The sequence below is a fragment of the Nansenia antarctica genome (genome assembly GCF_963989245.1).
Source record: "Nansenia antarctica genome assembly, chromosome: 14".
Classification (NCBI taxonomy): domain Eukaryota; kingdom Metazoa; phylum Chordata; class Actinopteri; order Argentiniformes; family Microstomatidae; genus Nansenia; species Nansenia antarctica.
In genome coordinates, this window is record NC_137684.1 from 24696333 (window position 1) to 24716486 (window position 20154).

Here is a 20154-nt window from a genome sequence, read left to right on the forward strand (position 1 = left end):
AAACCAAAAGTGCAAAAAGTTATATTTAATCAGATGATTTCCCTATGCCTGTGCTTCACCTCTAAGCTACTCCCATACAGCTCCTACAGAGAGCTGTGATGACCATGGGCCACCAGTGGGGGATCATATCCCCACATGCAGTGAGACTCCATCATAACCACACGTAACCACACCCAAGAACATAGAACATATTGTGAGAGGATGTACTGATAAATTACCAATTATCCAACTGAAGTGAACTTAAAAAACATTTTCTATTCAAGGAGCACAAAATCTTTTGCTGAAGGGGGGGGTGGGAAAGAAATAAATGGCTGCTACCCAAACTAAGAATAGCCTAATAAATAACAATATCATAATCAATCTCTGACTGACCTAATTCCTTACCAGCATGATTGCGTTATCGTAAAACATCTCATGAAAGGAAATATTAAAAGAAACTGAATGAGAAGACATGATAATAAGGCATCCCTAGTATTTCCTGATCTTACAATATCTCCTAAAAATAAGAATAACATACTGTATCTGTCACAATCATTTAGTAATCCATGCTTCTTTTACAGTCAAACAGACATACACTTGCTCTATGGAGGTAAATGGTGCTTTGTCAGGCCACAGCTGAATAAAAGTGAATCGGGTCAATTCCTATAAGCAATAAAACCAATAATGGGCAATGGCAATAAAATATTTAGCAGATTTGTCTTCAGCTTCGAGTTGACATGATACAAGCAGTTGACCTTTCAACCCTGTATAATATATATATATGTAGTGTAGGGATCACACAGACCCCTCATGACCCCACAGAGCAGCTAGTCATGGGGTGCATCTAATCACCCCCCCCTTTCCTACTCTCCTTCATCTGCACTGATTATAAAACATAATATGGGGGAAAGCAATATGGAGGAATCCATCCAGGTAGTTGCTTTGATTCGTCCAATTATTTCACATCAGTGCCAATGTAGGGAAGGAGACAAGGAGAGGAAGGGAAGGAGAAGGAGGGGAAGGGAAGGAGAAGGAGAGGAAGGGAAGGAGAAGGAGAGGAAGGGAAGGAGAAGGAGAGGAAGGAAGGAAGGAGACAAGAAGAAGAAGCCACCTTGGACTACTGAGATGCAGCGAGTCAATGGCAACGATCAGGAGGCATTTGTGATCACTTGCAGAAAATGAGTTCAAAGCCCAGAAGGTTCCTCAGAACCTTCTGAACCTTCCTCAGAACCTTCTGGACATCTGAATGAAGCTCCACTGATCCTCCTTCCCCAGGCTCCGGGCTACAGTAGGTGGCTCCTTCCCCCTTCCCCAGGCTCTGGGCTACAGTAGGTGGGTCTTCGTCAGCAGCCTGTAACACCAAACACAATGGAAACTGGATTCAAGATTGATCATGTTGTTGGTCTAGTAGTCCAACCCTGGACATAATGTCCTAGGTACAAACAGTATGGGACCTTTCTTAAAAAAGGAAATCAATTCAGATCCATGCATGCAAACCAAGAGCCCTTGTCATTCAACCACCCCCGAACTCCTATAAAACGTTCTTAGTGATCCCACTCACTGCAAAACATTGGCCACCCATATGAGAGCAGATTACTGTACAAGGATGCTTCCAATTACCCCCTTCCATCTCTCCATGGCAACAACAACTGACTGAGTGTTCCATTTTCAAACGAGGAGGGAAGGAGAGGAGACCAGTGAAGTTATACATCCATGTATCTGTATTGGAGGAGACTGACAATAAAACAAAATCTGTTATTCCAGCAGAAGAAAACATCCTGTCCTAAGGGAAACAGCGCCTAGAGCACTCCGCAGCACTCCCCCAGCACTCCGCAGCCTCTCACAAATCAAATGTTTAGTTAGCATGAATTAATTATGTCACAGGGAAGGTTTCGGGTAACTGTTTAATGATGTCACATGGAGTTATGGGCCTGGGCTAATCCCCCCTCACTGCTGTGGGAACATAGCTCTGGGGCCCACCAGACAGGGCCCTCCGACTGCATACTGAACCCTCTAACCCCAATCACTGACATCACTGACATCACATCTCCTCGGTCTGCCCCTCCCCCACGCTATGCCATCATGTCAGAGTTTTGTCTTTTTAACTATGCCGTATATATATATATATATTTTAAAAAAAGACAAGACAAGACGACTCTAGAACAGCGCTTCTCAAAACTGGGCATGGGGGTGTTCTTGCACAGGACTGAGCATTGTGTGTCTTTGCTCTGCGTTTAGGCCTACACCTGTTTTTTGAGGTCGGTGTGTTAAATGTAAATACCATTAGCTCCCAAGCAGTTTCAGTGACGGTTTGTGAGCCCCCCCATGGTTACAATCAGGCAGGTTTTACCGGTGTGCTTCAGACATAGCAGGGCTTACCTGTATCAGGTGAGTTTGGCGCAGGACAGGTGAGCTCCAGTGTGCAGCGACTCGACGTAGGTCAGAGCACTCTGCATGGAGGTGAGACAGTACCCCTCCTCCCCTATCAGATATCTGGGACAGAGAAACACTGTTACAACACTTCCTCCCTTTCTCTAGCACCGTGACCACTCATTTTTTATAGAAAGTCTTACGACGACTGATGTATAGTTGACTCACTCACTTGAGACGAATGTACTCATTGTAAGTCGCTCTGGATTAGAAACGGAATGTATGACAACATTGAGGATGATGTGGTACATTCCTTTTTTTTTTTTACATTTCAACATTCTATAGAATGGAATTGTGATAATTCCATATTCTACACCTCAATATTCTACACTTCAATACAACTTCAGCAGAGCCACATCCTACAAATCACTGCAGATGGACAGGACAGCAACCCAATATTTACATCCATTCTAACGTTGCCACGAAGAACATTTTATCATCCTCATCCTCCACCATACCGTGACTAAACAAGGGAAGTGGGCCAGTAAAAACAAGAGGCTTTTGTCAGAGCCATCTGTATATAAAGGGGAGGGGGGTTGGATATATCTGAGGGGGGGAGGGCAGGACAGTGAGGAGGGAGCAGGTCCGCTTTACAATGGGGGGTCGGGGGCCAGAGCTCATGTCAACTCTGTATGACCTTCAGCTAACGAGATCGAGACACGAGAGCGACTGGAGCCAGGCCTGATTGGCTGGATGTGTGTGTTTGGGAGAGATACACAGAGAGAGAGAGAGAGAGAGAGAGAGAGAAAGTGAGATACACAGAGAGAGAGAGAGAGATACACCCAGAGAGAGAGAGAGAGAGAAACAGAGAGAGAAAGTGAGATACACAGAGAGAGAGAGAGAGATACACCCAGAGATACCGAGATAGAGAGAGAGAGCAACAGGAAGTAGGAAAGAGAATGAGAGGGGGGGGGGGGGGGATGCAAAGTGACAAATAGAGATGGAGAGATAGAGATAGAGCAAGAGCTAGAGCGAAAAACAGAAAGAAAGAGGTGTCTATCTCCATCAGGCTGTGGTGAGGTGCTGGGGGGGGCTGCGTGATTTCATATCAGTAAGAGGCACGTGGACAACGTCTTGTTAGGTCTGTCTACATCAGTCATATCACAGACCGCAGCAACAGTCCCTACAGAACTTAAGTGCTTGTACCCGGCCAGCCCCACCCTCCCTCCCTCCCACCTCTCTGCTCATCCAAACCACTGAGTTGCACAAACATAAAGTGGCCTTTTATTTGTATTTTTATAGGGAAGGAAAACCAAACCAGAATCTCACATCCCACATTCCTCAGTCCCTGCCAATCTAACCAGCCAGTAAAAAAAAATGTTTTTATTGCGACGAACAAGCCTGTCGTCTGTGGTCTGAGTTGACACGCAACGGACGGGACCCTGATACTCCAGAGAGAGAGAGAGAGAGAGAGAGAGAGAGAGAGAGAGAGGGTGGCATGTTCTGAGAAGTCAGGAGTGTAGATTGGAGAATGTGGAGAAGAGGTAAGAACCAGTGGTGTCGTCTAGGTGATACGCAGGACTACGCCGTATACCCACTAGGAAAGGCCAAGGATTTCCGTATACTCACTTAAAAATGTGCGAGGATACGTAACGGCGTTTTGTGACAGAACTTTCCCACTTTCATTCATAAAATTCACCCCGTCTGTGTTTTACGAAGCACTTGACTTTTGGACCATTGGGACTGACTATAACGTCATATACCATCGACGGGGGGGGAAATGCGACATGAAATATGTCAAAATGCAGCACTATCATGCACAGATCAGCCTTATAACATTATTTTTATGGCGTTCCCGAAATGAACGATATGAGGCTGGGAGGGGAAAAAAATCACAGTATACACACAAAAATAGACTACACCGCTGCTAAGAAAGAACTGATAGTGAGACCAGGAGTAGGGAGCAGCGTCCGATTCACAGAGGGCGCTCAGGAAACTCTCATGCAAACTCACCCAACCCGAACACATAATGATAGAATTATGAACACAGGCACCCCGCCAGAAGTGTCACATACAGTAGATCCACAAAAGGTTGATGACATTAGCCGCTCCTTCCCTCCACCTCTCACACCGACACTCCTAACTACCCTTCCAGACCCTTCCAGAACCTCTGCACTACACTTGGTCTCTGGCCTATCACCTCTTTCCCTCCTCTCTCCCCTGATGATATTGTAAAACTGATGATCACATCTAAACGGGCAATCACCTGCCCTGCCCTCTCAATCCCATCCCCTCCCCTCTTTTCCAATACATTCACAACGACCTCCTTCCTTTCTTTCTTTACCACCGTAATCAACGCCTCTCTATTCACAAGGATCTGTCCCGGCTGCCTTCAAGACAGCCAGAGTCGAGCCTCTCCTCAAGAAACCGACCCTTGACCCGTCTTCTGTCCACAACTACAGACCGGTATCCCTTCTCTGTCTCTAACTGTCTCTAACCGACTGTCTCTAACCAACTGTCTCAACATCTCCTTCAGAACAACCCTCACTTGATCCTCACCAATCCGGCTTTAAGGCTGGACACTCTACTGAGACTGCTCTCCTCGCTGTCACGGAGGCCCTCCACTCTGCTCAAGTTTCCTCCCTCTTCTCTGTTCTCATTCTCCTGGACCTGTCTGCCGCCTTCGACACAGTAAACCACCAGATCCTTCTCTCCACCCTCTTAGAACTGGGCATCTCTGACTCTGCACTCTCCTGGTTTGCTTCCTACCTGGATGTTCACTCCTACCAGGTGACTTGGAGAGGATCACTGTCCTCTCCACGAGCCCTCACCACTGGGGTCCCCCGGGGCTCTGTCCTGGGGCCCTTACTGTTCTCCCTCTATACCAAGTCTCTTGGCTCTGTAATCTCCTCACATGGGTTCTCCTACCAAAGCTACGCTGACGACACTCAACTCTTCCTTTTAACTTTTTATTATCTTCCTTCTTCTAGTACGACTACTGCCAATGACCCCAGGCCTGAGCATAGATTACTTTTTCCTGCTTCCTACTTTTTTTAGTCAAATGTATTGATTGTAAGTCGCTTTGGAATAAGGCGTCTGCTAAATGCCAAAAATGTAAAATGTAAATTTGCCACCCCCAAGGGTCAATGTATAATTGAAACCCTCAGAGTCATTGTCTGGTAGGGAGTCATTCTCTGTTAGGGAGTCATTCTCTGGTAGGGAGTCATTCTCCATCAGGTGAGTTGAGACTGAGTGAGTTGGAGACTCTTACCCTTCATGAATGAACTCCTCCAGCGCAGCACACTCAGACACCAGCTGTGGACAATCACAACGCACCGCCACGAAGGACAGGATGGGCAACAAATCATCTGCTCCACTGTTAGAGAGGAGAGAAGAGGAGAGGGAGAGAGGGACGAGTGGCAGGGAGAGAGGGATGAGTGGCGGAGAGAGAGAGGGAAGAAAGGGGAGAGTGGGATAGAGGGGAGACATTATTGTAATAAGGTGTCATCATAACATTGCAAAAGATCAAGACAAAACTCTTGACTTGGATGTGTTGGAAGAAGATAAAATGTTGGACATTCTCTCGGAATCTATCGGGAATGCAAAAACGGTGATTACTTTAGCATTCTCTCTGGTTAGGGTGACGTTGTGTGTATCGACCAATCACATGCTAAGCATTCCCCTATCCAGCTTGCGTGAGAAGGTAGAAGGCTGGCCCCCCACTGACCCAGCTAGATGTAACCCAACACCCTCCACACAGGTTAGAGAGGTGTGGATACAGGCTCATATAACCTCACACCCTTAATCACAATTCTCTGCGCATGCACACGCACGCACGCACGCACGCACTCACGTCTCATGTACGCAAGCACACACACTTCCTTGCACATGTCGTGACCGTTGGTAATTACTAACTATAAATTCCAAGATAACAAACACAACATTTCTATTTTAGCTCCTTGGAAAGAGTTGACAAGACAGAGCAATTACTCTAGTGTTGCACGGGAAGGAGGAAAGTAGGGAAACGGAGAGAAGCAGCCAGGACTGAATATAAAGAGAGAGAGAGAGAGAGAGAGAGAGAGAGAGAGAGAGAGAGAGAGAGAGAGAGAGAGAGTAGAAGGAGGGTGAGGGCGAGGAAGGAGACATAGCCAGAGAGAAGTGGAGGTAGTGTGATGGACCGAGCGGGAGGGAGTGAGGTAGACAGAAGAAAAGGCCAGAGAGAGGGGTAGGGGGGAGAGAGGGGTAGGGGGGAGAGAGGGGTAGGGGGGAGGGGGAGGGAAGGAATGGCAAAAAGAGTCAAAAGAAATGGAGAGGTAGAGGGAAGGAAAGAAGGAAAGCAGAAAGAAGAGTCGGCTCAGTCCAAGACCATGGAGAGGACAGGCGAGCCCCCACTCGGTCAGAAGAAAGGATGACGAATTAACATCAAAGGAAATGCCTGCTAAAAGGTGTGTGTGTGTGTGTGTGTGTGTTTGAAAACAAACATCATAGGCCTACACACTCCCGGAATACATAAACCTTAAAATATCTACAATAAAACTACTTCCACTAAAACTAAAACGCAAAAACTGATTCAGTTGAAATGGAGAGCAAAAAAACTGGTGTGTTCCGCTGGCAGTGTTACGCAATGTAACAATGTAACACTGCCAGCGGCCTCTAAAGGACGGTGCTCCCGCAAATAAACTGGATCTGGAAGCACAGAGAAGTGTGGCCCAGCGCACCACGTCAGCAGTGTCTGATCTCTCAGTCTCTCTCCTTCCACACACTGTGATAAGAGATGACAGATGTAGAGCAGGAGATATGCCCTCAGTGCCCTGGACAAACACTCAGAGGAGACAAAGAGAGAACCAGAGAGAACAAGAGAACCAGAGAGAAAGAGAACCAGAGAAAGAGAGAACCAGAGAAAGAGAGAGAGAGAGAACCAGAGAGAAAGAGAGAGAGAGAGAACCAGAGAGAAAGAGAGAAAGAGAGAGAGAGAGAACCAGAGAGAACCAGCGAGAAAGAGAGAGAGAACCAGAGAGAAAGAGAGATAGAACCAGAGAAAGAGAACCAGAGAGAAAGAGAGAGAGAGAGAGAGAACCAGACAGAAAGAGAGAGAGACAGAACCAGAGAGAAAGAGAGAGAGAGAGAGAACCAGAGAGAAAAGAGAGAGAGAGAACCAGAGAGAAAGAGAGAGAAACAAGAGAGAAGAAAATAGAGAAAGAGAGGTAGAACCAGAGACAGAGACAACCACAGAGACAGAGACAACCACAGAGACAGAGAGATGTGTTTTTCAGGTTCAGGGGTCGGAGGTCGGCAATCATTGGGGAGGGCAGTTTAACTTAAAGAGAGCCTGGTGTAAGCTTGTGCAACGGGACAGTTTTGGCTGAGCGCTTGGTGCAGCGATCCTACCCAGACAGCTGTTTACAAGGCCAGTCATCACGCTGGCGTGTGGATGTGGTTGTTTAATGTTGGTCATCTACCTCATCAGTTTCCTGCATACGCTTATAACCCTCGTTAAAACTGTTCTTCCTAAAGCAGCAGACCCACTCACCCAAGCAAAACAACCCTCTGAATGACCCGTGTTCTATTTCTCAGAGAATGCTTACACTCTCATACGCCCTATCCTTTCACGGAACCGCAACCTTGGGAGAATAAGGGGGTTCAATTGACCCCCTGTGGAGTCGTTACACACCACACACTCAGCCCCGTCTGCTGCTCTCCTCTGCTGAGTAGCAGAGCTCCTCTCCCACAGCTCCTTATTGGGGCCCGGCTGGGTGTGTTCCAGACGAGTCGACCCACTTTAAGGCTGGGCCAGGGAAGGGGCACGCGGCAGGGGGTCGGTGGTCCTAGGCCAGACCCCCGCGGCGTCCGGGCCTAAGTGAACTCTGATGAAGTCTGACAAGGTTACCACTCAGGCAGGAGGTCTTCAATTATGTTTGGGTACTTCCGAAAGACTTACTTAACTGGAAGTCCCCCTTTCCTTGTCTGGACAAAAGGACAAACATGTTAGTCTAATAAGAAACTCAACCGGAACACTGGGAGTGTGTGAGTTTGTGTCCATGTGACTAAGGAGGAGACGTGTGGAGGAGTGTGTGTGTGTGTGTGTGTGTGTGTGTGTGTGTGTGTGTGTGCGTGCGTCTCTCTGTCTGAGGTGGGAGACAAGCATGGGGCCAGGCGTGTGTGTGTGTGTGTGTGTGTGTGTATGTGTGTGTGTGGGTGTGCGAGAGTCCATCAACGCAAGGTTGTGATGTCACACTCACATGGCAGCTGTTTTCGGGGTGGAGTCTGCATTGTGGAGACATCGGTAATCCTCTGCACACGCACAGATCAGACGCAACGTCCGGACTGCAACGACAATGAGACGTGTCAAACATGTACAGCTAAGGACAATGACATCAAAGACAATCTGCAGGCCACTACAGTCACAGTCAAATGTCTTAATGCAACAAGTCAATTCTGCATCAATCTTTATCCCCTAACCTTGCGTTTCTCATGAACTAGACCTGCTACCGTGCCACCTCTATACCCTCAGGGACCGATGAGTACCACGTCCCAAACTATCCTAGCAGGGTTCCTACAAGTTTCAACAAGTCAAATTTAAGACCTTTTTAAGACCTTTGAATAGAGTTTTGGACCTAGTTTTTGACCTGCACCATATGATGGCTATTTGTCATCCTCAAGGTGGGATTTCACTGCCATACAGACAAAAAAGTCTGAAGGATAATTCATATAAAATAAATATTGGTTCCAGCTTGATTAATTAAATAGATGTGGTCGGACTGATTTCCTTGCAGGACAAGCTAATCTCGTTTTTAAGACCTAGCACCTCATTTTCTGAAATTCAGGACCTTTTTAGGCCTTGTAAGTCGGATCGCTGGATTTTAGACTTCAAGGCTTTTTTAAGACCTGCGCGGGAACCCTGCCTAGTCCGGAAAGGGACTGACTCACCAATACAGTCCAGCTTCCTCTGAGGACAGCAATCTCTGCACACCAGGCGAAGCTCCTGCACGGCCGACTCATACGGGTAGGAACCCTGCAGCATGCCAGGCTCCTGAGGGTACAATTTGGGCGGGACACCAATGTCCCCGGGTGAGGCGTCCCGGTACAGCTGCATACTGGACTCCAAGAACAGCTCCCTCTCTCGATGGACCTTCCTAGATCAGGACACAGAGAGAGAGAGAGAGAGGTTACCAGCCAGGCATAATTAATAATAAACAGGTGGTTCTGAAGAGTTACTAGGCATAACTAATCAACAGGTGCTGTGACTGACTGACTGACCCCTGTTTTTACGATGACAGGTCTGCAATAACAGGACTGTACAAGCAAGAAAAATAAATAAAAAACAGATGAGACGATCTCTAGTTCTAGGCCTTATGGTGCCATCTACTGACCACAACTTCAGAAAGGTGAGAGCGGCAGTACCTGAAGAGGGCCAACAGGGGGCTCCATAGCGGAGGGAAGAAGGCCTCCTCTATGCTGGCCACACACAGGTCCTTGGAAGTGGCGGTGTTCAGACACTCGAAGGAGAGCAAACACAGAGACAGCAGCTGATCTGGAACACAGACGCACACAGACGCACACAGACACACACAGACGCACACACACACACAGACACACACAGACACACACAGACGCACACAGACGCGCACAGACACACACAGACACACACAGACACACACACAGACACACACAGACACACACAGACAGACACACACAGACACACACAGACACACACAGACACTTGATTTGAGATGGTCGCGAAGAGTAAAAACATTGCCCTCCCAGTCGAAGTGAGTTCTACTGTATTGCTTGGTTCCAAATCAACTGCCGGATCTGAGAGCATTGGAAAGGTGGAAGCAGCCGGAAGCTGGTCCACCTAACACATCGTAAGGCAGTCTGAAGCTATTACCATATTTATTGTACTGTACCTACCAATCCTCAAGTCTATAGGTGTGCCACTGCATGTGAAGCACATTCCAAGCTCACTCACTCACTCACTCTCACCAATGGCGATATGAATGTCCTTCACAATAGCCTTGTGAAGCACATTCCAAGGTGTCCGTGCACACGCACTCACTCACACACACACACACACACACACACACACACTCACCAATGGCGATATGAATGTCCTTCACAATGTCCTTCAGGTGCTCTTTGAGCGCCCTCATCTCCAGGTCCTCCATGTGTTCAAAGGTCATGTCGGCGTCCGTGCCGTCGCCGCCGTGAGGCGGGGCCCAGTCCAGCTGGGTCAGGAACTGCTCCAGGTCCTCGAACGAGTTCTCGCGGTCCGCGGCCGTCACGGGGGTCGGCGGTTCCTCGCTGTCCGCCTCCTCCTCCTCCTGGTGGGAGTTGTGGTCGTGGGAGAGGGACAGCGAGAGGGCGTCCAAGGACCCGCTGTGGCCCCCTCCGGCAGGGGAGGTTTTGGAGAGGTTGTGGTGGGAGAGGGGCTCAGAGATCAGCAGGCTCTGGGCGCTGCGAGAGGGCTTCAACAGGAGGGCGGGGCTAGGCGTGGGGCTCTTGGTCACAATGGGGTAGAGTTTGTTGTAGATGCGGTACTGGAGCCGCTTGAGTAGCTTCATGACGGGGTGGTCTGGACAGCTAGGATACACACAGCAGCACAACACAAACAAGAAACATTACATTTTCAAGCTATTCAGAAATACTGAGGCATTGTTGTATTGCTAGTGATTCAGGAAGAAAGGGAGAACCCCCCCCCCTCACATCCATGCTCACGCCGTGTTAGAATTGCATGACATGTGCTCCCATGACTGTTTGTCCTGATGGCATAGGTCTGACTTAATTTGCAGAGTAAACAGAACAAAGTTGTTGTGATGGACTGTAGCGATAGCAGCAGCGAGTTAGAAACATAAAGGACCGCCTGTCCTGGTGATTTGAGCAAATCCAATTGATTCGATTCACCAAAGAATTTAATTTACACGGTAAAATGACACCATGGCCATGTCCAAATGATGATCCTGCCAGGATGTCATGCTAGATTTGCCTTTCCATGTACCGTAGTAGGAATTTACAGGAAGTCCTTTCCAAATGTAGCCCAGCAGCAGTAGCGAAATTTAACCAGTTACAATGAACAACATGGTTGAGGCACAAATGACAGTTTCTTAGTATGAATGAGGTGCAGTATGTTGAAACGTGTCGCTTACTGCACACGATTGACTAAATAATAGGCTCTAAATATGATGTAGTATATCATTTGAGTAAACAGTGGGTCAGTATGCGCTTACGGACACAGCCCATACAGTACATGACCGTGTTCGACTTCCTCATGTCCAGTACCTGAGCAGGTACGACACCAGGCCTGAGACCAGAGTGACATCATCAGGGTTCTTCTTGAGGTTGGCTTTCCATAGCTTGGGCCAATCCTGGAAGCCAATACACATACACACACACACGATCAGGACAGAACACCCACAACCATTTTCTGCATTTAAAACTAAAGTGTCACTTATCTAATTCAGCATCACTCAACCCCAGGTCTGAGGACTAGCATTGATCCCTGAAATTGCATTCTGACACATTCAGTCAGCTCCTATGACTTGCCAGTCTCCTTGGGCTGAAACATGTGAAAAACGAGAAACACTAATCTGATCGACACAGAATGTTTATAATCTGAACTCACATGATCTTGTTCATATTCCAAAACATTAGCGTACAGAACCCGCTGCTCCTGATCCTCCGGGGTGACTGTTCCAGACGCAGCAAACCTCCTGCACACAGCGCGCACACACACACACACACACACACACACACACACACACACACACACACACACACACACATTACAGGTAGAAGGCCCATTTCAAACAAACACTCATTTGCTAAACATATACACCAACATATATCAGTAAAGCTTAACACTGCATGTAGGGTTAGGGTTGGCATGACAAAAAGTCATAGGCCTAAGTCACAGTTCTGGGACCAGGCTAAGCTGATAGCTATACTATAGGCCTGTGTTACCTGGTAGGATAGGGCTTACCTGTTGGCCTCCTCCTGTAGCCTAAGTCTCCTCTCCTCCATCTTCCTTTGGAGCTTCATTCATACTAAGGAAACCTTACAAGTCTACTGGGTCTAAACCAATACCAGGTCACCCCTATCTATATCCCCACCAATGCTGCTGCCCCCCCCCCCCCCCCCCCCCCCCCGACCTGACCCCTTTCTATCTACCCTCCCTCCACCCCCACCCAGAGAGCTTTGGACTGTCTGGACATGAACACTTGAACACTTGATCTCTGCACTTCTTATATTTATATTATTTAAAACTCTTGCACTTTGATGTTGGTTTGCACTGTCTTGTCCTGTCTTGCACCTGTCCTGTTGTCAACTGCGCTCCACTGTCCCAAACCAAATTCCTAACATGTTTGTCATGGCAATTAAGTCTTCAGATTCTGATTCACCACCGCTGGCAAACTGACATCTCGTTAGCCTCATAGCATAATTGCTTAAGTCATGCTTCACTTGTGGTCAGCTGAGCCATCTTTGCATGAGATGACTTGGGCAGATAGTGATTTTGGAATCTAACAAGCATTCTGATAGGCTGATGGCATCATAGGCAATAATGCACAGTGGATCAGCAGTGTTAAGAGAGTAGAGTTAGGCAGATATCTCAATTTGGCCAAAATATGACTTCTTTTTTTTTTTTTGCAATTATGCTATAAGGCTAACGATATGCAAGAACATCTGAGAACATTGCTGCTTACATTATTGACCGCCACACCAACCCATAACAGAAGGATACAGCATCTTGCCTGGCCTTGGCAATGATGAGGTTCTCCATCATCTGCCTCTGAAGAGAGAGAGTCTGCATGAGAAGAAGAGAGAAACAGATATATTAGAAGAAGAAAACAATGTCTAAGCACATCAAATACACTTCAGACACCCCACAAACAAAACAATTAGGAAATAAAAATAGTAGGCAGTTCCAAAATCATTATCTTAATTTTCCAAAAGGCACAATTATTGGAAAGGTCATCACCTCAACGACAGAGTTGTTTTTTTTGCCAGTTATCTATACATCAGATGAACATATAAATGTGTGTGTGTGTGTGTGTGTGTGTGTGTGTGTGTGTGTGTGTGTGTGTGTGTGTGTGTGTGTGTGTGTGTGTGTGTGTGCGTGTGTGCGTGCGTGAGACGCATCCATGCGTAATGGTAAGCGTGGCGCGTCAGTGATCAAAGCAATTAAGATTGAAAGGGTCTACGTCTGACAATACCTTCACAAATGCCATAAGTCTTTTCCAGTAAGATCTCAGATCCTTCTGGCCGCTATGCCGTAGTAACATTCTCGGTATATAATCTACAGGATTTCAAAACACGTTTTGTTCCACCGAATAATAGGCTAAAAATGGAAAAATATTGAAGGAGAGAAAGCTTAGTTGTTCCTCGCAAGTCAAGACAATTAAAAGTCGCTTAAATAATCACCACCCTTTCAGAGAACAGCGTGCGTCTTTAACAGGGCTGAGACAGTGAAACCACAGCTCCACTCCGCCCGTCTAGGGTTTTTATTGTGTCCGTATCTTTGTCTAAATCAATCTTTTCCACACGGAGCGAAGTGGTTTTTAAATTCTCCGAAACCACCAGACGGACGCCTGTCTGTAGTGAGTCTAGTGACCTGCGAAATGATCGATTCCCATTGAAGGGGCGTGACCCCGGCCGTGTGTCTGATGACGGTGAATAAAGGAGCCCAATCTGAACTATTTACCATTAAGATTAAGAGTCATCCAACATTATTACCCAATTATGATGTGCTTATCCAGGGTATCCGCGGTGTCTTGAAAAGTATTAAAAGTTGATAAATCAATTTTGGGAAAATCAAGACCCTTAATAAGTATTAAAAAGTCTTATCACGATTTTATGAGGTCTTGAATTTTGTAGGTATTTTCCTGAATTAGACTCTGTCCAAAGAGTTTGAGTCCTAAAAACTTTTAGTAAAAGTTTGTGAATTTATTAGTTTTATTAAAAAACAAAGATGAACCGGAAATTGAATGAATGAATGAATGGTCTTTATTGTCATTGATATAGTACAGGTACCAAACAACGAAATTTGGGAGGGGGGGGCTCCCCTGGTGCTAGGAAAGAAAACTAAAAACAAGAAGGGAAAAGAGCTGGTTTACATAAATAAAGGCTATGTACACTATCCACTATACTATACTATACAAATAAAACACTGTGCTGTACTCTATGCTATGCTATACCTATTCTAACATTTCCTATCTCTGAACCTTATGTACCCGAGGGTTGTCATATTGCACATAGTGTTATTGCACATTCATTTAAAGTGTCGCAGTTTGCAGGTTTGAAATGTTCACAGTTGTGTTTCAGTATTGCACTTGATTACAATCTAGTAGCTGCCATCAAATTGTCTAGATTGTCCAGGGCCTAGAACCTAGGTCTTTGCTGTGTTCAGGGTAGAAGCTGAGCTTCAGTCTGTTTGTCCTTGCGAACATGGTCCTGAACCGCCTGTCCGAGGGCAGCCGAGCAAAGTGTTCGTACCCAGGGTGGGATGGGTCCCTGGAGATCTTGGAGGCCTTCCTGAGGCAGCGTGTGTTGTACAGCTCTTCCAGAGAGGGGAGGGGGGCGCCGGTGATCTTCTGGGCCGATCTCACGACTCTCTGTAGCGCATTCCTCTCTGCGGCTGTGCAGCTGGAGAACCACACGCAGATGCAGTAGGTGAGGATGCTCTCCACTGTGCAGCGGTAGAAGGTCACAAGCAGCTCCTGTCTGATGTGGTTTTTCCTGAGGACTCTCAGGAAGTAGAGCCGCTGTTGTGTCTTCTTGATGATGGCTGCTGTGTTGGTCTTCCAGGACAGGTCATCCTGTATGTGCACCCCCAGGAATCGGAGGGTTGAGACTCTCTCCACGCTCCCTCCATCGACGAGGAGGGGGAATTGTGTTGTATGATAGTGGTCTAGTCTATTGCAAACTAAAACTGTTAAGTTAAAAGGTGTCACTGATGTAAACGGTTACAGCTCCAAGTGGCGGTGAGGTCTGGAAAAATATTGACAAGTTCTTTAAAAAGTCTTAGAAAGGTATTGAAATTAACCTCAAGATTCCTGTATATACCCTGTTATCTCTAAACTGCTTCCAACATGTGCTTCAATATTCTGCATGCGGTTTTAGTAAACAGTGGGCTCTGAATATGATAGTTAGACAATTTTAGTAAGAGAAGGAGGTATGATCTTTCGGACACGGTGCTTACAGTGCATGTCAGTGTTTCACTTCTTCATGTCCTGTGAAACTAGATACAGTTACACTCGCCCGTCTGCGGTTTTATTATGTCTTTGCCGAAATCAATATGTTCGACATTGAGCATTGAGTGGAGCTCTCGGAATCCAGCAGAAACCCGCTAATCGATTCACCTTGAACGGGCGTGACACTAGTCTTGTGTCTAAATGATGGTGCATAGAGGAGCCCACGATCATTAATATAAGATTCTTCCAATATACTGTGCGTATCTCTAAATAAAAGCTTGTTTCAGCTTGCTAAATAAAAAATAAGACCCTTTCCATTTCAGTGAAAAATTTGTCCCAGAATTGAGGAGCTAACTTCTGTGGACACAGCTCTTGAGGATGGCTACACATGCATACATGTACAAATAAATGTTATAAAAGGTTATTCAATCACTCTATTCTAATTGAAGTGTTTACATGATGGTGTTTTATTCAGTGTACTTGTTTATTTGGACTATTATCTCTACTATCTCACTATCTCTCTCTCTCTCTCTCTCTCTCTCTCTCTCTCTCTCTCTCTCTCACACACACACACACACACAGACACACACACACACACACACACAGACACACAGACACACACACACACACACACACACACACACACACTGACACACACACTGACCAGTGATGTCTTCTGTGTGGCCTGACCAGGGGTGAGTCGCGCCAAACGAGCCTCATAATTTGCTTTCAGCTTCTGGTTCAAGCGTGAGGCCTCTTCAATGGGTGTGAGCTCCCTGTCACACACACACACACACACGCACACACACACACACACACACACACACACACACACACACACACCATGTTTAGTTACAAGTAACAATGTAAGACGATACAGGGGTAAGAGTCTACTGATATGGTATGGCAACGTGATTTTACGTTCAATACCGTTATAAAAGTGTGTGTGTGAATCAGCTGTCCCTTGGGGCAAGGTAACAAAGATATATCTATGGTGATAGCCTTTCTTTGAAAAAAGAAGACTTTACCCAGAGTCCTGTCTGCTGTCACTGAGTTTACTCCTCACTGTTTACTCCTCAGACCTCTCTGATTGCTACTCACTTCCTGGTGTCGTGTGACTCCACTGTCTGCAGCTTCTGGAAGACGTCAGGTGGCAGGAAAGGCGAGCCTTCTCCCCCCCCGCCCTCCGACAGGACCCTCCGGTGACCAGGCCTGCCATTGGGTTTAGCCTCCGGATCAATGTGTCTCGTCTCCTGGGGCGCAACTTGAGGAGGCCGGAAACAGGATGAGTATGTAGGAGTAGGAGGGGATAAGTTTAGATTGAGTCATGTGAAAGAAAAACATTGCTACATACATACTGGAAAATGCGGGTTATTCACCAGTCTTTGCAGGGCTTACTGCCACAGAGATAGCCTGTAGGGTTGTGGTTGGGTTGAGTGCTGTTGAGTGCAGGGTAGGTGTGAACGAGGAAGAGGCCGAGGTTGTCGGTTCATCTCTCCTCCCTATGAAGGACTTGGCTCTCTCCAAACACTGCTCGGCGAGCCTCAACATCTTCTCCACTTCTACGGCGACCATCTCTCCTTCCTCTGGGTAAAGGCAGAGAAGAGGAAAAATAGCAGATGAGAAAAGCAATGTTTTCTAAAGGGATATCTTTAACTCCACTGATGGACTGACCAATACCAAGAATACACACAACTGACTGAAGACAATCAATATTAGTAAAAACACTGATCCCATAGGGAGTGCAACTTCAGTCACTGACACGGTCATCCTGACCTGTCTCATGTACTATTCAAGCAGACAATTGTTTGACAGCAGACCTTTCGAACAACTTATTGTAAATAAGCCAGAATCCTATCTTCTGTTACTGTAGCTGGAGGCAGCTTGATGTACATGTTCCCCCCGACCCCCCTAGACAGGACGCTAGGGCCTTACCCCCAATCCATATCCTTAATGCTGAGTGTGAATCAGAGGCATGAGGTATTTTTAGAGTCTTTGGTATGACTCATGGCAGTGGTGGACTGAGGCTGTTTGAAAAGCGCATAAAAAGCTAGGATGCGTCATGTAGGATGAAATAGTCTTCTTCATCTTTGATTAAGATTAAGATTATGTTATTAGGCGATCCCGATTAAAAGTATAACCACATCTCTATGATTAAAACAACACAGGGAACTCTAAACCTTCACAATGTTTATTTAACAAACACCTCTGAAGTAAAACACAATGACCCCCCTTTTCCATTGGAAGGGCACCCATAGGGAATGTCAAGTTTTTAGACCATTGTAAGGGTGGGCTAATAGGGCACTGCATCACATTTCTACACTAGAAGGGCACTCATTAAGACATGTTATCGAATTGTCTTACTCTAGAGGGTATATCATCATAATGTATTACATGAAGGGCACCGTAGAAGGCACTCAATCATTGTTTCCCCTTGTGAAGGGCAGCCAATAGGGTACTTCCTCTCGTTTTCGCCACTCTAGTGGGCATGTTGTCGTCGTCGTCCCCCCCCACCAGAGAAAAGCTTGGATTAGGGTGAAAAGTATCCATTGTTTAGTTTGAAAACTGTGTGCCCCACCTTCTTAAGGAAATGCACTGATTCTAGTTCCTCATCAAATGTAGGGGATGTATGGAAAAAGTTAACAGATCATGAAAAACTGACGAACAGACATGCGCTCAAATGTCTTTCTACTTTATTCTCAGTGATTGACAGACAAATGAGTGTATGGCAGACTCGTCTTGAAACGAAAGACATAATATCCTTCATTTAGTACACATCTCTCTATCGAAAAGAGAAAATTAATACATCCAATTGTGAATAGACCTTTATTACGTTTCATGGGATATCATGGGATAGGCCTGACAGACAGGTCTTACTGTTTGACATAGCTGTATCCTCCAACAGTGCGTGGGAAATGTAGTTGATACTCCGCAGGTATTCACAGTAGGCTTCCTGGAGGGAGAAAGTAAAGCTGTAGCTTTATTTATTTATTTACGTTATATGGCAAGGACATGACATTGTTGTAAACTGCTATCATTATTGTCAATATTGTCCTAGTCTACGAGGCTACGAGCAGTCAATGATAGTAGTATAGCCAGCTGGCCACATACATGTTCAGTGAAGTTACATAATAATGTTGTCAAGAAAATCAATTTCATACATCGGACATGCCCCGACACCCTCCCTTGTTTACGGATTGTTTGTTTACATCAGCAGTCAAGCCTATTACATGGCCATACACAGTCACACACACACACACACACACACACACACACACACACACCACACACACCACACACACACACACACACACACACACACACACACTCACACTCACACTCACACTCACACTCACACACACGCACGCACGCACGCACGCACGCACGCACGCACACACACACACACACACACACACACACACACACACACACACACACACACACACACACACCACACAATACAACTCGTTTATTCTAGATCGATCTGACCCGTGACAGTGAGGTACCTGGTGCCTGTCCCCTGCGTCCAGCCGGATGGCTGTGTTGGCCATCTTCATGGCATGTTGAAGGGGCTTCATGCCACCGTCGGAGCCAGATGCAGCCATAATGATGATTATGGTACCTGTACTATATTAATAACAATAAAGTCAAGACCATTCAGACGCAGCCATGCCTGGGCCGGATGTACATGATGTGCAGAACGGAAGCATCACACAGCACAACAACATTTTTTCTTTTTTTTAGAAACAGTATTTCTTTTTTTTCCTTTTTTCCTTTTTTTTTTTTAATGAAACGTGTCAAATGATGTGTCATGGATTAGCTTCTAAAGCTTTATTGATTCACTATTCCCTATAGAAATTGGAAATAAATAATAATAAATTCATGCCGACTTTTTAGAAATGTTAGAAAATGTTCGACTTATGTTATGTTGCAGTATTATAAAAATTGCAAAATGAGCGAATAAAAAATGAAAATGAACAAATTGCATAATGTTATTTATATATGTTGCGAAATATTCCGAATGAGATTCCACCAGGTTGACACCTTTACTTACAGACGACAGGTGGCGCTACAAGAATCCTCTATTCCCTCTCTGATGTTTTAATGTTTCTTACTACTTCCGGGTACCGTTGTTTACAATAGATAGTTTGTTGTGATTTTGGTGCTTTGCAAAATTGGGTCACTGTATTGAACAATAAAAGCCGCAATGTATTCAACCAACAACAGAGACGAAATCACGGACCTCTGTTGAGCTCAGCTGAATTCCCGTTATAATCGGACGCGAAACGTTTTAAATCTTCATTGGAAGTCGCAACTGATGCTTCTAAACTTTGGGTTGTGATTCAAGAGAGCCTTCACCCATTTTCATTAGACTTCAAACCCCCAGGTTAGTAGGCGATCACATCATTATTGTGTTATAATTATAATTTTGACATTTAGCAGACGCTTTTAATCCAAAGCGATTTACAGGGACATTCCCCCTGGAGTAACTGAGGGCTGAGTGCCTTGCTCAAGGGCACACTAGTAGTGGTGTGGTTTCAGGCGGGATTTGAACTCACAACCTTCTGATCACAAGTCCAACTCACTATCCACTCACTATCTCACTATCCACTAGACCACC

General features: G+C 46.0%; 1 protein-coding gene across 1 annotated transcript; it reads right to left on the reverse strand.

Annotated features, from left to right (window-relative positions):
• Positions 1–1247: 1247 nt before the first annotated feature.
• Positions 1248–19152, reverse strand: vps9d1 (VPS9 domain containing 1). Its single transcript, XM_080544946.1, has 16 exons — positions 19040–19152; positions 18411–18486; positions 16913–17119; positions 16635–16797; positions 16198–16309; positions 13085–13147; positions 12326–12378; positions 11969–12056; positions 11626–11711; positions 10442–10929; positions 9751–9880; positions 9277–9482; positions 8589–8673; positions 5621–5725; positions 2359–2472; positions 1248–1330 (listed from the first exon to the last, which is right to left on the reverse strand). The coding sequence occupies exons 1-15, from the start codon at positions 19136–19138 to the stop codon at positions 2364–2366; spliced, it is 2070 nt and encodes a 689-aa protein (XP_080401072.1). The 5' UTR covers positions 19139–19152; the 3' UTR covers positions 1248–1330; positions 2359–2363.
• Positions 19153–20154: the final 1002 nt, after the last annotated feature.